This window comes from Patiria miniata, unplaced genomic scaffold (assembly GCF_015706575.1).
Source record: "Patiria miniata isolate m_02_andy unplaced genomic scaffold, ASM1570657v1 HiC_scaffold_14, whole genome shotgun sequence".
Taxonomy (NCBI): Eukaryota; Metazoa; Echinodermata; class Asteroidea; order Valvatida; family Asterinidae; genus Patiria; species Patiria miniata.
The window spans coordinates 147,192-165,658 of NW_024037052.1; the positions used below are offsets into that span (position 1 = coordinate 147,192).

The 18,467-nt window shown below is 39.4% G+C and overlaps 1 protein-coding gene across 1 annotated transcript; it reads right to left on the bottom strand.

Annotated features, from left to right (window-relative positions):
* Positions 1–3,303: 3,303 nt before the first annotated feature.
* Positions 3,304–17,597, bottom strand: LOC119721826 (coiled-coil domain-containing protein 77-like; the record flags this gene model as incomplete). The annotated part of the gene is made up of 4 exons (XM_038191779.1): positions 3,304–5,651; positions 6,624–6,776; positions 10,170–10,389; positions 17,413–17,597. Coding segments are annotated over 4 exons (705 nt in total), but the record flags the coding sequence as incomplete, so codon positions are not given.
* Between the last annotated feature and the right edge of the window lie 870 nt (positions 17,598–18,467).

Below are 18,467 nucleotides of genomic sequence, written 5' to 3' on the forward strand. Positions count from 1 at the left end.
CTAGAAGGCATATGAAGTGTGACTCATGAGAATGTGGAGGTGCACATTGATCTATGCAAGACAAAGCTTTGCTTACGCATTATTCTAGCTTTATATGAACATCTTCCATATGCCAGTGACATCTGAAACATTTTTGTCATTGACCTGACCAATCACATTGCTTTATGACTATAACAATGAACAAGTAAGGGCGTTGTTTTCTTCTCTTGCTTTTGCAAAGTTTAAGGAAAACAAGACAAGTCCCTGCATGCTTGATTGATGCGGCATGATTGTCAACATCTGACATGGTTTCTGCACATCCACGTACTCTGGTTCATATTTAACTTATGTAACTTCTTGGAAGCTTCCATCCTATTGTTCATTTGTGTCTCGGTAAACAGTCAAAATGTGGTATTAAGCGCATTCAGTTTTGCTGTTGAACCACTGTTATTAACACATTGAACCCAACTTTTTCAACAACTCAGAATATAGTATAGGTAGATTTTTCTTTAGGACATTAATATCCATGATATATATACGTATATATTTTTAAGAAGGGGCTAAAGTCCAGCACTTTTTGAGTGAGAAAGCTAGAATTGTTTTGCTTGTATCCTATTGTGTATAGCTATCCAGAGATAAGTTGTGTCTAGTTTCTGTGCTGTTATAGTTTGGTTTTCGTATATGGCACATGATGTAGGGTTTGATATTTACTTTGCTAGCTTGTGATTTGCAACTTTGCCACAAACATTTAAGATAAATATAAAGATCATAAAATGATCACTTTTTTGTTATTAATTTCATTAATCAGAAATACAGGTGGAATGTAGGTTAGCTATACACATCAATCATATTGACAAATATGTTGGTTTGTATAAAAAAAAAGGCCTCCTGTTTAAACGATATACTTAAAGTCTTTATTAGTTTAATTGTGTTGGACAATATATTTCAAATGATGTTTATTATATAAAAAAGTGATCACATAGGGAAATGGTTTCAGTAAATTATGTTTAAAAGAAATCATTTCTGCTATGCAAAATGTAAAAAAAAGGTTTAAATATTGTATGGTTTTACTTGTTTATGTATATTCATTTACTTTTACAAAATTGTGCAATTTATGAATTAATAACTGAGCTTTCAGACATTTGAGATGGAAAAAGTCAACATTGATACTAAAGGACCTAAGACAAGAAATGGGAAAATGGGGGGGGGGGGGGGGCGGAGCGTTTGTTGAATTCTTTATTTCAGTTATGCTGGTAGCTTTATTTATTTGACATGGTCCTACAGAAACTGCAATTGTTGCAATAAAGTAGTCCAAGTTATTCTTTTGCTAACTGCGAAAACTGTAAACTAATGAATGTACACATGTTTTTGTGAGAATAGATTTGGTTTATTGTAACAATGTATGGTTATATTTTGTACAAATTATCCTACTTCCCATGCATGGATGCTGTGATTATGTTCAGTAATTTAGTTGTTTTAAGTCTATTTTCTTCGGTCAAGATAGAGGTTCTGAGTACAAACAATGTGCTTTTTAAAAATGAACGAGTGATTGTTTGAATTATTGTCTGGTACAATTTATGTTGCACATTGTGACTTGCTTTTCACAGAGTGCATGTACATGTAATATATGAATTCTGTAACGTATGTACTACTAGTATGTTATGTCCAGTGGCCCTAAGAGTGAAATAACATTATGTGAGACTTGCACTTGTGCGTTTAATATCTCCATTATTTAAGTTGTCATTGAGACTCAACTAGAAAAGACTCGAGTTGAAATCGTAATCTTTTCAATGAGGGAATAAATGTGTGTGCTTGTTGGTCGATATTAAACACTGTTCAACACCGGCTTGGAGTCTGGATGATGATACTGACCGGAGCCAAAGGCAAGGGTCGTTATCAGCATCCAGACTCAACCGGTCTTAAACAAAGTGTAGAATACCGGCCAAGCACATATTTATTTCCATTCATAAATACCTCTTCGGTCAAAAAATCTAAACTTTTGGTCCAAAAGTCAAAGGAAGTTAAAACTTATAGATTTCTTACAATTTTGTTCAACAATTTTACTACACTTTTTTTTCTCGAAACGCCCATCTAGCTATTTCATGTTATGTCCCTTTACATGGGTCAACTGTCGTAGGTCAACCAGCCCTAGTGTCAACATATCTAAACTCAACTTTGATTGGCTGGCCCGTGGGGTCGCATACATTTGCATGTTCGGATATATCAGACATTCGTAGTGAGGCTCTGTAAACATGATCGTTTGATCCTCGGACTACCCAGGAGGCTAGTTTTACCACTCAACTTGAAGCAGCTGATATTTGTATAATTAAGAGCTCAATGGTAGTTGCCCCAGTCTAGTCTTGGGAAGGTCTATGTACATTGTTTCAAGTTGAAGCTCATGAGATTGATCAGTTGACATTCATGACATTGAATTGTATAGATTAGGGATAGGCAATGTGGCAATATTTATGAGGTTGGTACCTAGACAGGCTTGTAGGGGCATCAAGGTCTGCATATGCAAACCGCCCCCCCCCCCCACACACACACACAAAGAAATAAAATCCACATTTTTGCTGAATATTTTTGTGAAGTAATTTGGCTCATCTATTACTTTCACCACTGCCTTTAAAAGATTACCTGCAACCATGATGCTTCAACTGAATAAAAATGACATAATAGTGCCATCCAGAGACTAATGTAATCAAGCCCCCCCCCCTTCCTTGAGTTTGTCAAACTGCAAGTCTTACCCAATTATATGTTGGTCTGGTGTCTTTACCCCCCCCCCCCCCCTCGTGCATACATGCCTGGTATTGGCTCAACTGTGGCTTCTATTAGTGATTTCTTGATTGGTCAAAACATTCAACACGGTGGCACTGTGTGTAACAAACTAACAGACATGTATGTTGTACATATGTGCTTATCTTCAACCAAATTTGAATTCTTATACTGATAGGTTGATACATGAAACAGGCATGCAACTCAAAATTTACAAGAAAAGGAGGAAATTCCAAACCACACAAGCCTTTGTACAGTATTTTTCAAAAATTGTAATGGCATTCATGAGAAGAAAAGAAAGAAGGAAATCAGCAGATCCAAGGAAAAATTGCATGCCTGATGGCAACAACAGTGTTATTATCCCATAATGGGCCACACTGCACCACACAACGCAAGACGCTTGCTGCACGTACGTATGTGGTAGATGAAAGCTGAAACGTGACGACAGCGTGCACGTAACTGTGCATGAAGTGTGCTGGAAGATGAATTGTTAAACCCACTCACACTCATGGAACACACAAAATAAAGCGCTTGAATGCCAATCACAAATTTGTTCTGAAAGCTTGCATAGATCCTTTTAATATTCTACATTTAATTCCAAAATCCTTCACCATAAAAATAAAGTCCTTAAAATAGCCAACTTATTTTAAAAAGTATTTCACTGCAAACATTCCAAAAGATATTAACAGTTGCATAAAATAATCTCTCTGTTCAATCCTTACTGCCAAGCATATCAATAGGGCTCACTCAATGACGGTCATCTCTTGATTGCTTATTTTACGCAATCAAGCACGCATTGCGCAGTGTTAAAAATGTTCCAAACACACGCGCTTCTTGCTTGAAATGTGTTTGAAATACGACACAGCCGATGTGCGTTATTCAGTTGATGCTCAAAATGTTGATGCATGTGGCTGGTCTGTAGGAAATGACGTCATTTGAATGAGACCTATTGATATTGGACACCAATATAAGATTGTATGGTAGAATACATGTGACTTCATTGCATACACTACTTTGTACATCTCTCCTACATTAGAACAACATGCAGGACATGACCCCAATACATGTACTTTTTGTGCATAGTTAATTGGAATAACAAGCTTGACACAAATGTTTGGAACAACAAATGGGTATTGAAGGACAACTTGCAAACTAGATGGTGAGAAGAGGGCACTATTTACCATTCTGAAATGAACAGGACTGTTCATGTAGTCATCGAGGACAAAACGTGGACATCTGCGTTTCTGCTGTCAGAATAGCAGATTGAGTATTTTTTGAATGGTTCATTTTGTTCTGCTTTCCCGCCTTTGTGCTACCATAAATGCAGAATTTACTGTTTAATAAAATCCACTGTAGTGCTTTTATGCTACCTGAAATGCAGATTTTGCTTTTCCTCCCTTGCTGGAGGGAGAAAAAGTGGACATCTGCTTTTCTCTTGTTCAAAAATCAGATCAAACCGTTTCTGACGTTTCCATTTCCTGCTTTTGTGCTACCCAAAATGTATATTTTTGTTTTTTGCTTTTCTCATTTCTTAGAACCAGAAAAGCAAAACGAACCTTTGGTAACTACCATTTGTATTCTGCTTTTGGTTAAAAGGAAAATGAAACGGTGCTTCTGAGAAAAATAAGCACCGTTTCATTTTTCTTTGAGTGTAGGTTAACAGGGTTTTTTAGGCGTTCCCCCTTAAAGAGCTTCCACATCACAAAGTTACAAAATGAAAAATGTATTGTCGGAAAATGGCCATACTTCTGTTATCTGCTCTTCTGACAGCAGAAAAGCGATGTCCACTTTGTGTCCTCCTTGGGCCTTACCATAGTGTACCCAAAGTATCGCATTTGAGAAGTCTTTGCTGTGCGCAGTAAACCCATATGTGAGCTGCACAAGCATTACTTCAATAACATCTGAACATACTGGCATGCAATTTCAGTAGTTATTGCCTCCATTTTAAACAGATTCAATTTCAAAACATTGACTATTTTGGCAGTATACATTGCCCCCACAATATAATGGAGCCTTTTCATGTCAAGGTTCCTGTGAGATAACAAATACAACAAACTCTCTCCAGTTTTAAGTAACCAAAGTAACTGTACATGTGGGCATTGTTATGTTAGTACTGTTACTATTCTACGCAGAACAACCGGCCATTCGTACTAAAGTGACAAAGTGACATCAGTTCTCACGTAGCACATGAACAAAAAGGAGCCTTTTTCTCTAAATGTTTGAAATCGTTCACAAGAACAGCGAATACAGCAGCTGAACTATCAGCATGCTAGCATCGGTGGATTTATAGGATCTCCTCCAACTGTTTCTAATCTTAAGTTGTCAGACAAGTCAATTATTAATAACATCAGACATACATGCACTGTTCTTGTGAATATCAGATTTTTGACCCAGGGTGGCAAAAAGGTTCACTTTTTCTATTCACTTGGCACAATAAAATGTTTATGCATAGGCCTTGGTGGGAAAGACAATAGCAACGAAGTCCTATGTCCAATTTGATTGAAAGTTTGATAAGGTTTCCCTGTATTCTCAAGATGTACAGTATCCACTCAGCTATAACTTCAACAGGTAAGTTGTTATGGATCTAACTTAAGATTTGGAGCAATTTTGTTTTTGCTTCAAAAAAAAAAACCCAAAAGGCACAAATATCACAAGATCCTATGCATCTTCAAACAGAGAATGAGGCTTCCCAAAGTTATAAGTCATTTGATCAAATGTGGAGACACAGTGAGGGGTGATTGTGTGTATTACTAGAGATTCCTGAGGTCTGTTTCCACGCCATAGATCAGAGCCTTGAGTTGATGTAGCTCACTCTGCATCTTCTTTGATCTCTTAGCTGTCTGATGAATATTATGCAGCATGAACATATCACCATCTTCCCCAACACCCACTGTCACCTGTTCAGCATGGCAACAAAACAAGAAGGGTTTACATTACAAAGCACTGACAATGATCCAGGGCTAGGGATGTAGTTGATTCCATTCACAAGTCCACCACAAGTCCAGACACAAGTAATTCGTGAGTCCATCACAAGTCCAGGCACAAGATACACTGGATGCCTTTGTCAAAGCTCATTTGAATAGCTTGTGAGTTAAATTGGTGTTGGAGGACTTGTGGTGGACTTGCAGGGACTAGTGATGGACTCGACTACATCCCTGCAATGATGTCCTTGCAATCTTGATTTCAGTGACAACATCATTATGGACTAAGATGACATAACATCTCACTAACAGAATCTGCTTCTTGATTTAGTCAAGAGCACGTTTCATGGAATGCACCATTTTACTTTATATAATCGACATACAGATCGTTGTCATTTGATTGGTGGAACTCACATCATGTGGCATTCGTTATTGCTCCCATTCACGCCGGGGCTCAAAAAGTCCCATTCGCCTATGGGGAATGGGAAATACTATTGAACAGTTAGGATCATTCTTGTTCCATGACGCAGTTGTATGCAAATGCATGCTGGTGTGCGCGTTTAGCATTGCACGTAGCCAGCGTTGGGTTCAAACATTTTCGTGAAGGGGTGGTTTGGAAGAGAAAAATACATTTTCAACCAATTTTATATTGAAATAAAAGTTCAAATATCAAATGACAAGGATCTATGTGTCAGTTATATAAAACAAATATAAAAGTTCGACATGTTTTTGTACATGGTGGAAGTGTGGCCTTTATTTATGGAGGTAGTCCAGTAAAATGGCCACATATGGGGCTAAGCATGACCCAGCCTTTGGGGTACTTGTTCGCAGTGTCCGCACCACGATCTGCATGAACTGCACTATAGCTGACCAACATAGGAAAGTAGAAAACAGCAACGGACAAATGCAAACTAACAACATGACTGACATGAACAGACAATACTCCACCTTGTAGAGTTGCTTCTCAACATCCTTGAGTTGGTTTCTCAAGATTCGGGTATCATTCTTGAAACCTTCTATCTCCAGATTCCGTCGCTTCTCCATGGCCTCATACCGCTGGTTCATCAGGTGTAAACGCTTAGCAAGCTTTTCCGTCTTATCCTGTGGATAAATAACCACAAGAATGAATGGTACTAGAAACAGGTTTCGGCAATAGATCAGAAATGGCTTAAACTTTGCATGAGCAGTTGGTACTGTTTGAATATCAGAGTTTATTTTGTTCACTTTTCGATAGCAATCAGAACAATCCACTGAAGGGAATTTGAAGTCGGAATTCTATTTTTGATACATTTTGGTACCAACAAAATAGGATTACATAATAATCCTGTTTTAATCCTAAAAATGTGATAAATAGTGATATGACAGTATTCTACCAATACACACACACAAATATGTACTCATGCCATCAGTTTCTGTCATGAGAAAGTATAGGTCATGAAAAACTGACTGGACCTTTTTTTTTACGTTTTGCGTAATTTGTTTCGCTTCAGTGACTTCTAATATTTCAGCCTTCGAAAATGTCCTTCCGTTACCGAAAAAATACATATTTTTAATTTATTTTCAAAACTTGCAGTATGAATGCAATGAAAGTTATTGTGCAAAGCAAGTTTAGGTAGGCCTTCAATATGACATTATAACTGACACTGCTGTACGTATCGTTTTTTAATTACAATTAATTAAATCCCGTCCTTCCGTTACCAAATTGGTAACGGAAGGACGGTAACGGAAGGACAAATGTTATTTTTATCAAATGTAACGACATTTGTGCTCATGTTTGAAAAATGAAAATCACTGCAACTACATGCATGTATAATGCGCATTGAAAGGACATTCATGTGACCCACCTTCACAAAGCTGGTATGAGCAGGGCAAGGTGTTCATTACAAAGGATGGCACAGGCATATGTATAACATGTACATGTACAATGTACATGTATGACAATGTACCGGTACTCATACATGTATGGAGTTGTTGCAGAAAATCAAATCATTAAGTTGCTGCTATCACCATTCATGGACAATAGAGAAAGATACAATTTCTGTGAAGCCATTCCAGAAGCAAATTAAGTAAAAAATGAGATGGCAGAAAGTACCAGTGCTATTGGGCACTTTCATACAATTTACATGTGTAAGACATGTGAGGTGCAATTTTTGACAAATTAAGTTAACAACTTCAGGCTGGATGTTTATAAGATAATTATTGTTAATACTCTAAATCATTAAAATTTGATTTCAAACACTGAATTTAGAGTTCAATTAAAAGCAACACCTAAAACATTTTTTAAAGCACAATGATTCTGAAGCCATCAGTTCTACCTGTAGATGTTTTTAATGTACATGTAAGCTGGTCGCCCCTGCCCCCCCCCCCCCCCCACCCTTTAGGTAAACCACTGAACCTACTGGTGTTATTATTAAAAGTTGTTGGTGAACATGTAACCAATATACTCAAGTGCTCAAATACTGTGTATTTAAAACTTTTAAGGATTAAGGTGATGGGTTTGAAGTCCATTTCTGTAGTTGTCTTGTGTTCGTGAATTATGTGTTTTTGGTTGTTTTCATTTTTCATTTGTTATCATTAATTAGCAGGCTTCTATCTTTATCTCAATAGTTTCTTGGGTATAATTATTTATGCCAGGTCTGCATATTGTTGATTTCACATTCAGTTACACATTTCAGCAATTTATTTCACTTGTATAATTAGTGTAAATTCACATTTTATTCATGCTATAATTGAGTAAACCTTTTGTCCTTCCGTTACCGTCCTTCCGCTACCAAATTATAATCCACTTAAGACATTGTAATTATATCACCGAAACACTTAAAGTCAAATGAAAGGTGGTATAGTATAGATAAAGCCGCAGGGATTCCATTTCCTACCTTTGAAATATAATTGCCCCATAAAATTCACAGAGTTTATGCAAAACGCGTGTAAGTTGGAAAACCCTCGTCCGTTTTACCGTCCTTCCGTTACCGACCTCATTAATATTCATAATTCATTAACGAGAGGTATGCATGCCCCCCAAAAGTGTGGAAATTGAAGGTAGCATTATAGCAATACCATTGTGACATTTGCTTGCTGTAACTAATAACAGTGGCTGTGATAGGCACATTTGAAATTTTGTTTAATGAGCGAAAACGTCCTTCCGTTACCGTGGAATTGCCCAAAAGCAGTAAAAAATTCTGAGCTCTCCATAGGTTTGTGCACAAAAATGGACGCACCCAGCAGTGTACATTCTGTACAGTAAGTTAAGTCTCTAGTCATTTTAAGCTACAGTCCATCATTTGCAGCTATCCAAAAAGTAACTGATGTAATTATCGTTGAAAAACATACTTGGTTGGTTGACAGTACTAAATTCTCTCTGAAATTATTCTTTCTGACATGCTGTCATTTTGAAGAAATCAACAAAAGAAGGTCTTCAGACGCATCGTTGGAAATTTCTGTTAGTAGTTCGCTTTTTTATTTGGCGAAGCACGCACAAGCGTTGACACGATGCAAACGTGCGCGCAGTTGCCTTAATTCATCGTATCAGTGCATGACACCGCGTAGCTGCAATCGGCTCAATGAGAATGTGTCTCAATTCAGGCCCAATTCAAAACATGATTCAGCAACATGTTTCAGCAACTTTTGATTTGAAATCGAGATCCGCAGGCCCGGTTCTGTGTTTTTTTTGTCCCGTTCTGTTCACAAACTCATCTATGTTTCAAGTCACAGACCATACAGGGATGAAACTGGCCTATGGGGAAAAAATCTGAAAATAGGCCGGCCAAAATTCTGTGTCCGAAATCTGGGCTGCGCCGCAAGTACACATACGTACTATATGTACAATAAACTTCGTGTTCAATTTCTGGACATCGCCTCCTTTTTTTCTTTTACATGTACATGTAGATCCAAATGAAATTTTACGATGTGAAAAATGTTCAGTGTTTCCATAAGATTAAAAAGCCCGAATTAGGGTTGGAGTTTCTGACTCGTAATTAAAGAAATTCACATCTTACTTGAGACACGGAGAAAGTCAAGGAAAAAGTCCAAGACAACAAGTCCACTAACGCATGGTAGGTGGAACTGGAAAAAGTTTGGCATTAGGCCTGCCGTCTTTTTCGTACAACAACTGCCGGTGAAATTTGTCTTCTATGCTCTCCTCGCCTTCCTCAAGATTTTGCATGGAAGAGATCGTCAGACTAAAACCACCACGTTGCAATCATTCAGTATCATTTGTACAACACTGAATAAAGTAGATCTGCCAAAGTCCAAAATGCTCCTTATGTGCGATTACCCCAATAGTTTGATTGCAGCTTTTGAGGGGGCCATTCAGTTGTGACTTTGTAACAAGATTCTTTTGTTTTGCTAACTTTTGAAAAAAAAATGATTTCTGAATGGAAAAGTTAGTTCTTTTTTTAAAGCAATTCAAACGAATTTGCTTGAAAATGATCATTATTGTATTGTATTTAACTTGAAATGATTTCTTTGTGCAGGAAGCTTCTCTATAATGCCCACCTCAATTTCCAAGTTCTGTGTTTGTCTCTCTTCCAGTGCATGATCTGAGATGACTAAGACGTCATCTTTGGAGACATCTAGTTGTTCCTTACATCGATCCAGCTCCTGTAGTAGACGGTCCTTCTCTGCCATCCAGACTCGCTCCTGAGATCGTCCTTCATACTTCAGCTCTAGATAGTCCTTAGTGCTGTCATACAACATCTGCTGTGTACGATGTAACCTATTAACAGAAGAATGTCCATGACAAGTGATGTATGATGGTTGAACAAGGTAGCTGAATAAAGGATACACATTCTACTTTTGTTTAAAGAACGGTAAGTGTCTTATTAGTCATTCATAAGATTTCATTTCATTTTGCGTCGGGGTGATGTAAATCAAATAAGGTTTTGCCCTTCACCGACATATAAACACTGTATACTCTCTGTGTTACCTCCCGAGTGAAAGTTGAAAAAAATCACTCCGGTCAAACCCATGACCCTCCTGCTTTCTAGTGCAGATGTCTTACCACTTGACCACCGAGCTAACGGGATCAGTTGGCTGGTTCGAATCTGATGTACATAGCAGCGGGTACTACATTAACTATTCATAAGATGGTAAGACATCTGCAATAGAAAGCAGGAGGTCGTGGGTTCGAGTCCCACCGGAGTGATTTTTTTCCAACTTTCACTCGGGAGGAAACACACTGAGAATACAGTGTTTATACATCGGTGATGGACAAAACCTAATTTGGTTTTATTAGTCAATTGACTCATGTAATTTCAGCAAGCACACACTGCATATGCCTCCATGTTATTTTGGCAAGATGTGTTGCCAATATACTAGTGTGGAAAGACTGTGGTTTCTAAAATAACTAAGATCAAAGTGCTTTACATTATTATTACCCCTGATCATTGGGCCAATGAAACATTGCAAATACAATCTCAGCTTCCTGTGGAATATGGATTTTTATTCACGAGGAAGTCATTTTAGTCATGTTCCCTGACAGTATTTTATAAACTATTGAATAGGATGGTGCCAGACTATTTTTGCATTCTAGCCTCACTTTCAATTTTTATTTTAAATGTGGCTTAAAAACATTAGGGTATGTTTAACAACAAATTTAAATTTTCATTAAAGCAGACTGGTATTAATTTGTAATTAATTTTATGTCACTGCTTTAATTTCTCTTTGCAAGTTCCAAATATGAAGATTTTACCTCGCTTTCAATTTAATATAGTCGACTCCTGAATAAAGCCCATACAGCTCGGTGTAGTCATTTCGACGCAAGGTAGCTAAAATCAATCACAATTGCGATCTCTGTTCTCACAGGTACCCATTTACTCCTGGGTGGGGCGAAGCAATGAGTGACAAAGTGTCTTGCCAAAGGGAACATGCACCATAACCCCAGGCTGGACTCGAACCCACAACCTGTAGAATTACCCACAGACAACGAGTTCAATGCTCCAGACCATGAGGCCAGGGCACTCCACATATTTAGAAATGTTTTGCCAATTCATGCAACAACACAAACACCAGGTAATATAATCTATTTGAAACCCCTGCCCGTTGTCCAAACTGCACACATGTGCATTTATCTTTATTGGTACCTTCAAGGATGTAACTGGGGTCCAAGTTGCTGGAGGGCCCTAAAGGGACCTCAGTTTCTAGTAGGAGGCAGTCTTTGAGCAGAGGGGTCCATGCCCCTCATCCTCCTCCCCTATCATTAGCTATGCCACTGGGCACCTTTGTCAAGTTCATTTAAGATTATAAGGAATCAATGAAGGGAGTTCCTACTTTTCATTGAGGGAGTGAATCTTGGAGCGATCTCTCTCAATCACAGTCTGCATCTCTTCCATCCTGACCCTACGATCCTCCAGCAAGGCTTCCGTCTGCTCTCTAGATAGCTCAGCTTGTTCCTTCATCTGAGATTGTAGAGCTTCAATCTGTAGCAACAGACTCTCTGGCTCTGCCTGCTGCTGGTCTGAATCAGGATGGACAGCTTTGGGCTGGGCGCTGTTGGACTGAAATGAGGATTGGAAAATATTGATGGATGGTAACAGGATCAACCTGCTGGTACAGACTCGGACAAAAGAAACCACCATTTTGGAGATGATCTGATCAATTATCGTGATTGAAGCAACTTTACTGGGATAACGTATGTAACTTGGAAAGTTCATGGTATGATGAGGCGGCTTTTTTGCCAAACTCACTTCTCAGGGGAGTAACTACAGGTAATTTCATCAGCTGATCAAGGAATTATCAACACACCTACCAAAAGCTGCAACAGATATATATATTTACTATTAATACTATGAAAGTAAGTAAAGTCTGTCATTAGCCAATACATCTCCGGTTTCAAAGGCATGAAACGACCGAGGATATTTTTTTATCCCCCCTGGATAGGATGCCAGTCCATTGCAGGTTACTTCCCAGCTAATATCGGTACCCATTTATACTCCTGGGTGGAGAGAGGCAAGTGGGGGTGAAGTGGCTTGCCCAAGGACACACATATAACCGGCAACTAGATTCGGACCCCTGACCCTCTGATCATGAGTCACAAACCTTAACCATATTAATGCTTAAAAAAAACTTAAAATCCCATAGACCTTATAAATAGTTAATGCGATGCCCGCTGCCATGTACCAATACATCAGATTCGAGCCAGCCAACCGATCCCATTAGCTCAGTGGTCAAGTGGTAAAACATCTGCACTAGAAAGCAGGAGGTTGTGGGTTCGAGTCCCAACCGAGTGATTTTTTCCAACTTTTACTCAGGAGGTAACACACTGAGTATTCAGTGTTTATACATCAATGAAGGGCAAAACCTGATTTGACATACATTGTATTAATACTATGATCCACTAGTTTATCTGACCAACAAATACTAAAAATGGGCCTGATATGGTTGGTATGAGATCTGAGGAGTGTTGGCTTTGCAATGTTTTATCAACCACCCTTTGCCTCAACCATACCGGTATGTAATCTCTACCTACCTTTTGTGTTAGCAGTAACTCTGTGTTGTGCATTCCTCCGTGTTCTGTTGTTCTGTGGTCTGCTTGGCACTTCGGCTTTTAAACCCAATATTTCACCCTCTGGAAAAAAAAAACCAGACATTGCTGGTCGGCCGACCAGCGTTGGAAAAATACCATTTTTTTTAAAAAATGTCAGCACACCAGGAGCCACGATTTTACAGGATGCTTTAGGCTGTCATTCCCTAAAGTTGAAAAAAATCACTCCGGTCGAACCCATGACCTCCTGCTTTCTAGTGCAGATGTCTTACCACTTGACCACCGAGCTAACGGGATCAGTTGGCTGGTTCGAATCTGATGTACATAGCAGCGGGTACTACATTAACTATTCATAAGATGGTAAGACATCTGCAATAGAAAGCAGGAGGTCGTGGGTTCGAGTCCCACCGGAGTGATTTTTTTCCAACTTTCACTCGGGAGGAAACACACTGAGAATACAGTGTTTATACATCGGTGATGGACAAAACCTAATTTGGTTTTATTAGTCAATTGACTCATGTAATTTCAGCAAGCACACACTGCATATGCCTCCATGTTATTTTGGCAAGATGTGTTGCCAATATACCAGTGTGGAAAGACTGTGGTTTCTAAAATAACTAAGATCAAAGTGCTTTACATTATTATTACCCCTGATCATTGGGCCAATGAAACATTGCAAATACAATCTCAGCTTCCTGTGGAATATGGATTTTTATTCACGAGGAAGTCATTTTAGTCATGTTCCCTGACAGTATTTTATAAACTATTGAATAGGATGGTGCCAGACTATTTTTGCATTCTAGCCTCACTTTCAATTTTTATTTTAAATGTGGCTTAAAAACATTAGGGTATGTTTAACAACAAATTTAAATTTTCATTAAAGCAGACTGGTATTAATTTGTAATTAATTTTATGTCACTGCTTTAATTTCTCTTTGCAAGTTCCAAATATGAAGATTTTACCTCGCTTTCAATTTAATATAGTCGACTCCTGAATAAAGCCCATACAGCTCGGTGTAGTCATTTCGACGCAAGGTAGCTAAAATCAATCACAATTGCGATCTCTGTTCTCACAGGTACCCATTTACTCCTGGGTGGGGCGAAGCAATGAGTGACAAAGTGTCTTGCCAAAGGGAACATGCACCATAACCCCAGGCTGGACTCGAACCCACAACCTGTAGAATTACCCGCAGACAACGAGTTCAATGCTCCAGACCATGAGGCCAGGGCACTCCACATATTTAGAAATGTTTTGCCAATTCATGCAACAACACAAACACCAGGTAATATAATCTATTTGAAACCCCTGCCCGTTTTCCAAACTGCACACATGTGCATTTATCTTTATTGGTACCTTCAAGGATGTAACTGGGGTCCAAGTTGCTGGAGGGCCCTAAAGGGACCTCAGTTTCTAGTAGGAGGCAGTCTTTGAGCAGAGGGGTCCATGCCCCTCATCCTCCTCCCCTATCATTAGCTATGCCACTGGGCACCTTTGTCAAGTTCATTTAAGATTATAAGGAATCAATGAAGGGAGTTCCTACTTTTCATTGAGGGAGTGAATCTTGGAGCGATCTCTCTCAATCACAGTCTGCATCTCTTCCATCCTGACCCTACGATCCTCCAGCAAGGCTTCCGTCTGCTCTCTAGATAGCTCAGCTTGTTCCTTCATCTGAGATTGTAGAGCTTCAATCTGTAGCAACAGACTCTCTGGCTCTGCCTGCTGCTGGTCTGAATCAGGATGGACAGCTTTGGGCTGGGCGCTGTTGGACTGAAATGAGGATTGGAAAATATTGATGGATGGTAACAGGATCAACCTGCTGGTACAGACTCGGACAAAAGAAACCACCCTTTTGGAGATGATCTGATCAATTATCGTGATTGAAGCAACTTTACTGGGATAACGTATGTAACTAAACTCACTTCTCAGGGGAGTAACTACAGGTAATTTCATCAGCTGATCAAGGAATTATCAACACACCTACCAAAAGCTGCAACAGATATATATATTTACTATTAATACTATGAAAGTAAGTAAAGTCTGTCATTAGCCAATACATCTCCGGTTTCAAAGGCATGAAACGACCGAGGATATTTTTTTATCCCCCCTGGATAGGATGCCAGTCCATTGCAGGTTACTTCCCAGCTAATATCGGTACCTATTTATACTCCTGGGTGGAGAGAGGCAAGTGGGGGTGAAGTGGCTTGCCCAAGGACACACATATAACCGGCAACTAGATTCGGACCCCTGACCCTCTGATCATGAGTCACAAACCTTAACCATATTAATGCTTAAAAAAAACTTAAAATCCCATAGACCTTATAAATAGTTAATGCGATGCCCGCTGCCATGTACCAATACATCAGATTCGAGGCAGCCAACCGATCCCATTAGCTCAGTGGTCAAGTGGTAAAACATCTGCACTAGAAAGCAGGAGGTTGTGGGTTCGAGTCCCAACCGAGTGATTTTTTCCAACTTTTACTCAGGAGGTAACACACTGAGTATTCAGTGTTTATACATCAATGAAGGGCAAAACCTGATTTGACATACATTGTATTAATACTATGATCCACTAGTTTATCTGACCAACAAATACTAAAAATGGGCCTGATATGGTTGGTATGAGATCTGAGGAGTGTTGGCTTTGCAATGTTTTATCAACCACCCTTTGCCTCAACCATACCGGTATGTAATCTCTACCTACCTTTTGTGTTAGCAGTAACTCTGTGTTGTGCATTCCTCCGTGTTCTGTTGTTCTGTGGTCTGCTTGGCACTTCGGCTTTTAAACCCAATATTTCACCCTCTGGAAAAAAAAAACCAGACATTGCTGGTCGGCCGACCAGCGTTGGAAAAATACCATTTTTTTTTAAAAAATGTCAGCACACCAGGAGCCACGATTTTACAGGATGCTTTAGGCTGTCATTCCCTAAAGTTGAAAAAAATCACTCCGGTCGAACCCATGACCTCCTGCTTTCTAGTGCAGATGTCTTACCACTTGACCACCGAGCTAACGGGATCAGTTGGCTGGTTCGAATCTGATGTACATAGCAGCGGGTACTACATTAACTATTCATAAGATGGTAAGACATCTGCAATAGAAAGCAGGAGGTCGTGGGTTCGAGTCCCACCGGAGTGATTTTTTTCCAACTTTCACTCGGGAGGAAACACACTGAGAATACAGTGTTTATACATCGGTGATGGACAAAACCTAATTTGGTTTTATTAGTCAATTGACTCATGTAATTTCAGCAAGCACACACTGCATATGCCTCCATGTTATTTTGGCAAGATGTGTTGCCAATATACTAGTGTGGAAAGACTGTGGTTTCTAAAATAACTAAGATCAAAGTGCTTTACATTATTATTACCCCTGATCATTGGGCCAATGAAACATTGCAAATACAATCTCAGCTTCCTGTGGAATATGGATTTTTATTCACGAGGAAGTCATTTTAGTCATGTTCCCTGACAGTATTTTATAAACTATTGAATAGGATGGTGCCAGACTATTTTTGCATTCTAGCCTCACTTTCAATTTTTATTTTAAATGTGGCTTAAAAACATTAGGGTATGTTTAACAACAAATTTAAATTTTCATTAAAGCAGACTGGTATTAATTTGTAATTAATTTTATGTCACTGCTTTAATTTCTCTTTGCAAGTTCCAAATATGAAGATTTTACCTCGCTTTCAATTTAATATAGTCGACTCCTGAATAAAGCCCATACAGCTCGGTGTAGTCATTTCGACGCAAGGTAGCTAAAATCAATCACAATTGCGATCTCTGTTCTCACAGGTACCCATTTACTCCTGGGTGGGGCGAAGCAATGAGTGACAAAGTGTCTTGCCAAAGGGAACATGCACCATAACCCCAGGCTGGACTCGAACCCACAACCTGTAGAATTACCCGCAGACAACGAGTTCAATGCTCCAGACCATGAGGCCAGGGCACTCCACATATTTAGAAATGTTTTGCCAATTCATGCAACAACACAAACACCAGGTAATATAATCTATTTGAAACCCCTGCCCGTTGTCCAAACTGCACACATGTGCATTTATCTTTATTGGTACCTTCAAGGATGTAACTGGGGTCCAAGTTGCTGGAGGGCCCTAAAGGGACCTCAGTTTCTAGTAGGAGGCAGTCTTTGAGCAGAGGGGTCCATGCCCCTCATCCTCCTCCCCTATCATTAGCTATGCCACTGGGCACCTTTGTCAAGTTCATTTAAGATTATAAGGAATCAATGAAGGGAGTTCCTACTTTTCATTGAGGGAGTGAATCTTGGAGCGATCTCTCTCAATCACAGTCTGCATCTCTTCCATCCTGACCCTACGATCCTCCAGCAAGGCTTCCGTCTGCTCTCTAGATAGCTCAGCTTGTTCCTTCATCTGAGATTGTAGAGCTTCAATCTGTAGCAACAGACTCTCTGGCTCTGCCTGCTGCTGGTCTGAATCAGGATGGACAGCTTTGGGCTGGGCGCTGTTGGACTGAAATGAGGATTGGAAAATATTGATGGATGGTAACAGGATCAACCTGCTGGTACAGACTCGGACAAAAGAAACCACCCTTTTGGAGATGATCTGATCAATTATCGTGATTGAAGCAACTTTACTGGGATAACGTATGTAACTAAACTCACTTCTCAGGGGAGTAACTACAGGTAATTTCATCAGCTGATCAAGGAATTATCAACACACCTACCAAAAGCTGCAACAGATATATATATTTACTATTAATACTATGAAAGTAAGTAAAGTCTGTCATTAGCCAATACATCTCCGGTTTCAAAGGCATGAAACGACCGAGGATATTTTTTTATCCCCCCTGGATAGGATGCCAGTCCATTGCAGGTTACTTCCCAGCTAATATCGGTACCTATTTATACTCCTGGGTGGAGAGAGGCAAGTGGGGGTGAAGTGGCTTGCCCAAGGACACACATATAACCGGCAACTAGATTCGGACCCCTGACCCTCTGATCATGAGTCACAAACCTTAACCATATTAATGCTTAAAAAAAAATTAAAATCCCATAGACCTTATAAATAGTTAATGCGATGCCCGCTGCCATGTACCAATACATCAGATTCGAGCCAGCCAACCGATCCCATTAGCTCAGTGGTCAAGTGGTAAAACATCTGCACTAGAAAGCAGGAGGTTGTGGGTTCGAGTCCCAACCGAGTGATTTTTTCCAACTTTTACTCAGGAGGTAACACACTGAGTATTCAGTGTTTATACATCAATGAAGGGCAAAACCTGATTTGACATACATTGTATTAATACTATGATCCACTAGTTTATCTGACCAACAAATACTA